At 57.9% G+C, this 3,773-nt stretch overlaps 1 protein-coding gene across 1 annotated transcript in view; it reads left to right on the forward strand.

Moving 5' to 3' along the window:
* The first annotated feature begins 807 nt into the window (after positions 1-807).
* ONECUT1 (one cut homeobox 1) overlaps positions 808-3,773 on the forward strand; it is a 22,097-nt gene continuing 19,131 nt past the window's right edge. Inside the window, exon 1 of the mRNA XM_014944275.1 lies at positions 808-1,971. Coding sequence (XP_014799761.1) covers positions 891-1,971 — 1,081 coding nt within the window. The 5' untranslated portion in view covers positions 808-890. The remainder of the gene's footprint in view (positions 1,972-3,773) is intronic.

Here is a 3,773-nt window from a genome sequence, read left to right on the forward strand (position 1 = left end):
AGAGAGGTGATGGAGTCTCCTTCTTTGGAAACATTCAAAACCCACCTGGACAAGTTCCTGTGCAACCTGCTATAGGTAGACCCGCTCTGGCAGGGGGGCTGGACTAGATGATCTCTTCCAACCCCATATGATTCTATGGTTGTTTAAGAGGAGAATGCAGGTAGTCAAAGAAATATAATTGTCCTATTATATGACAAAAGTATATGCTGAGTTTTGCTGATGAGTGTAAGAATAGTCAAAGTAATAGGCTTAGGTTTTTATAAGGTATTTAATTTAATAAGGTACAATATTCAATTTTTAAACATTAATATTTTACACTGTAAATGTATTAGAAAATGTAACATATATATGTCAGTATAGTGTAGTTTTTCTAGTGTAACTCTGAGAGAATCAGTGCTTAGTTTTGGTGTAGTTTAGTTTCTTTATCAATGTTCTGTGAGCAAATGTAAGTCTAAAAATATTTACAATGGTGCAAAATTTGACAGAATATTAATTATTTATCTCAATCATATAATGCAGTATGTATAGAGCAAAGGAGCAGCAGAGATGATCAAGAGGGTCATTTGCAAGTCTGATTAGGGATGATAGGAGTGGAAGTACAAAGATAATTGTGCCACAATAGGTCAATTTTGGAAATGAGCACTCACAACTTTAAAAGGATGGTGGAAAATTAAGGCAATTGCAATCGAAAGCTGCAAAATCAAAAAAAAAAAAAAAAAAAAAAAAAAAAAAAAGGAAAGAAAGGGAAAAGCCACCAGCCCGGCAGCACCGCCACCAGCCCGCAGCCGCCCGCCCGCGGGAGGAACCGGCCCGCGGCCGCCGCGAAGAGCTCCGGGACGCCCCGCCGCCCACCAGATAGATGTGCGGTCCAGCCGCCCGCACGGCCGAGGATGAACGCGCAGCTGGCGATGGAGAACATCGGCGATCTGCACGGGGTGAGCCATGAGCCGGTGCCCGCCGCCGCCGACCTGATGAGCGGCAGCCCCCACCACCGGAGCGCGGTGGCCCACCGCGGCAGCCACCTGCCCGCCCACCCGCGCTCCATGGGCATGGCGTCCATCCTCGACGGCGGCGACTACCACCACCACCACCGGCCGCCCGACCACGCGCTGACGGGCCCCCTGCACCCCACCATGACCATGGCCTGCGAGACACCCCCCGGCATGAGCATGAGCAGTACCTACACCACGTTAACCCCTCTGCAGCCTCTACCTCCCATCTCGACGGTCTCGGACAAGTTCCCTCACCACCACCACCACCATCACCACCACCACCACCCCCACCAGCGGATACCGGGCAACGTGAGCGGCAGCTTCACGCTCATGCGGGACGAGAGGGGTCTGGCGTCTATGAACAATCTCTACACCCCCTACCATAAGGATGTTACCGGCATGGGGCAAAGCCTCTCTCCGTTGTCCGGATCGGGCCTGGGGAGCATCCACAACTCCCAGCAAGGGCTGCCCCACTACGCTCACCCCAGTGCCACCATGCCCGCCGAGAAAATGCTCACCCCAAACGGATTTGAAGCCCACCACCCTGCCATGTTAGCCAGGCATGGCGACCAACACCTCACCCCCACCTCCGCTGGCATGGTGCCTATCAACGGGATCCCACACCACCCCCATGCCCACCTGAATGCCCAGAGCCACGGGCAGATCCTGGGCTCTGCCAGGGAGCAAAACCCTTCCGTAACTGGTTCGCAGGTCAACAGTGGAAGTAATTCAGGGCAAATGGAAGAAATCAATACCAAAGAAGTAGCTCAGAGGATCACCACCGAGCTCAAGCGGTACAGCATCCCCCAGGCTATCTTCGCCCAGAGGGTGCTGTGCCGCTCTCAAGGGACCCTCTCAGACCTGCTGAGGAACCCCAAGCCCTGGAGCAAGCTCAAATCCGGCCGGGAGACCTTCCGCAGGATGTGGAAGTGGCTCCAGGAGCCGGAATTTCAGCGGATGTCTGCTCTGCGGCTGGCAGGTGAGCCCGCCGCGGGGCGGTCGGGGCACGGCGGCGGGGCTGGGACACCCCCCACCCCCCCGGCGGGGCCTGGGCAGGCCGCCCCGGTCCCTTACCGGCCCCTGAAGAGCAGCCCCGGTTTCCCCCCCCCCAAACCCCCCCAACCCTCCGACGTTCCGTTTCTCTCCTCTCCGGGTTCCGTGCACCGGCACCGGCGGCGCTCAGGGCTGCCAGACAAAGCCGAGCCGGGGGGCTCGGGCTGCGCACTGCGGCGACCCAGTTTTCCCCGTTATTCCAAGCGGGGGGCACCGGGCCGTACCGGGCAGTACCGGTCCCGGCCGGTACCCCTGCCCGGTACTGCCCGGTACGGCCCACGGAGGGGTTGCTGGGGGAGCCTCGGTAATGCGCCGAGAGGAGTCGGTGCGTTTGCTTTGTGCTGGTGGCGGCGGCCCCGGGGACGGTCGCGGCGTTCGGGGCCGGTGTTTGCTCCGCGTCCCGCTCGGGTCGGGTTAGGTGTGCTGGGATAGGGTGGTGTTGGTTTCTCCCCCCCCCAAAAAAAAGGCATGTGAATGGTGGCTGGGAAATGCTGTTGGCTAAAATCGTTAGATTTTTTTTTTTATTATTATTATTTTGTTTGAACTGGTCGCGATTATTTATTTTTGAAAAAGGTTGTCATTTTCATTGTGCCGTGGAGTTTGAATTTCGCGTGGATGCCTCTGCATGAGGGACGCAACCCGTGTCGCGGCTCCCGTATTGTCTGCTCGGTGATTGCTGTCCCGGTCCGTCCCCGTTCTCCGCCGCCGCCTCCCCGCACCCGCCAGCCTGTGCTCCCAGCGCAGAGCGCGGGTTTAATATGCCGCGAGTGAGGGTTTGTTAATTAAGTGATAGGTCTCCATTAATTTGTCCCTGGAGAACGCGAGACAGTCAATCCGAGTTGGAGCCGGGGTCACTGATCCGTTTCACGGGCAAAAATAAGGGAAGGGCCAAATCTTTCGCCTTTCCAAGGCAGGAACGGTCCTGCGCTTCCCTCTGCCGCGGCGGTGGGAATTGGGAACGGCTTCGCGACCGTGCGGGGACTCGGCTGGGCCACCGCCGTGCTCTTTGCCCGGTTTGAGCCGATCTCCTCGTTTGGGAAGCCCAAGGCGGTGGTAGGGAGGGCCCGCGGCAGGATCTCCCTCCCCGCTGGAGCCGGCCCTGCGGTGCCCGCCGGCGGGAGGACGTTGTGCTCTTTGGCTTCCACTCCTGCGGAGTCGGTTTCAAAGGTCTGAGCTCTCGGCAAATGCCCTTTCCGCCTTCCCTTCCTCAACAACCACCCCACCAGGAGAAAACCCGCGTCTCGGTGGTGCTACCCGGGAGAGGAGGATGGAGTTTGTGTTTCCAATATCCCCGTAACGATCGCTAAGGCGAACTTTCTTCGATTTGGAGTGTATTTTTACGACAATTCGGTCGACCTGAATCTCCACTCATTTGCATAGATCGATACTGGGAACAACCCCTCGCTTCGGAGTCTGCTGGCATCCCCTCCCTGGCGCTGCCGCCGGGAAGCTCCGCCAGCCCGGGTTGCGGGGCGAGGCGGCAGGGAAGGGGCAGCTCCGCCGGGGGGGACGGCCCCGCTCTGCCCAGCTGCCGGCTCCGCAGAGACCCCATTGTTCGCTTCGTGGCCCCAAACCGCCCCTTCCTCCAGCCACCTCGCATAAACGGATCCCGGTAATCCCGTTAGAGAGACAAAGCCTCATTATTCCGCCTTCCCTTTCTGATGAATCCCGAAAGCACCTCACAGAAACGGGGCCAAACTGGGCTGGCAGCCCCGGCGGAGGGGAGTG

The sequence above is a fragment of the Calidris pugnax genome, unplaced genomic scaffold (assembly GCF_001431845.1).
Source record: "Calidris pugnax isolate Ruff unplaced genomic scaffold, ASM143184v1 scaffold70, whole genome shotgun sequence".
Classification (NCBI taxonomy): Eukaryota; Metazoa; Chordata; class Aves; order Charadriiformes; family Scolopacidae; genus Calidris; species Calidris pugnax.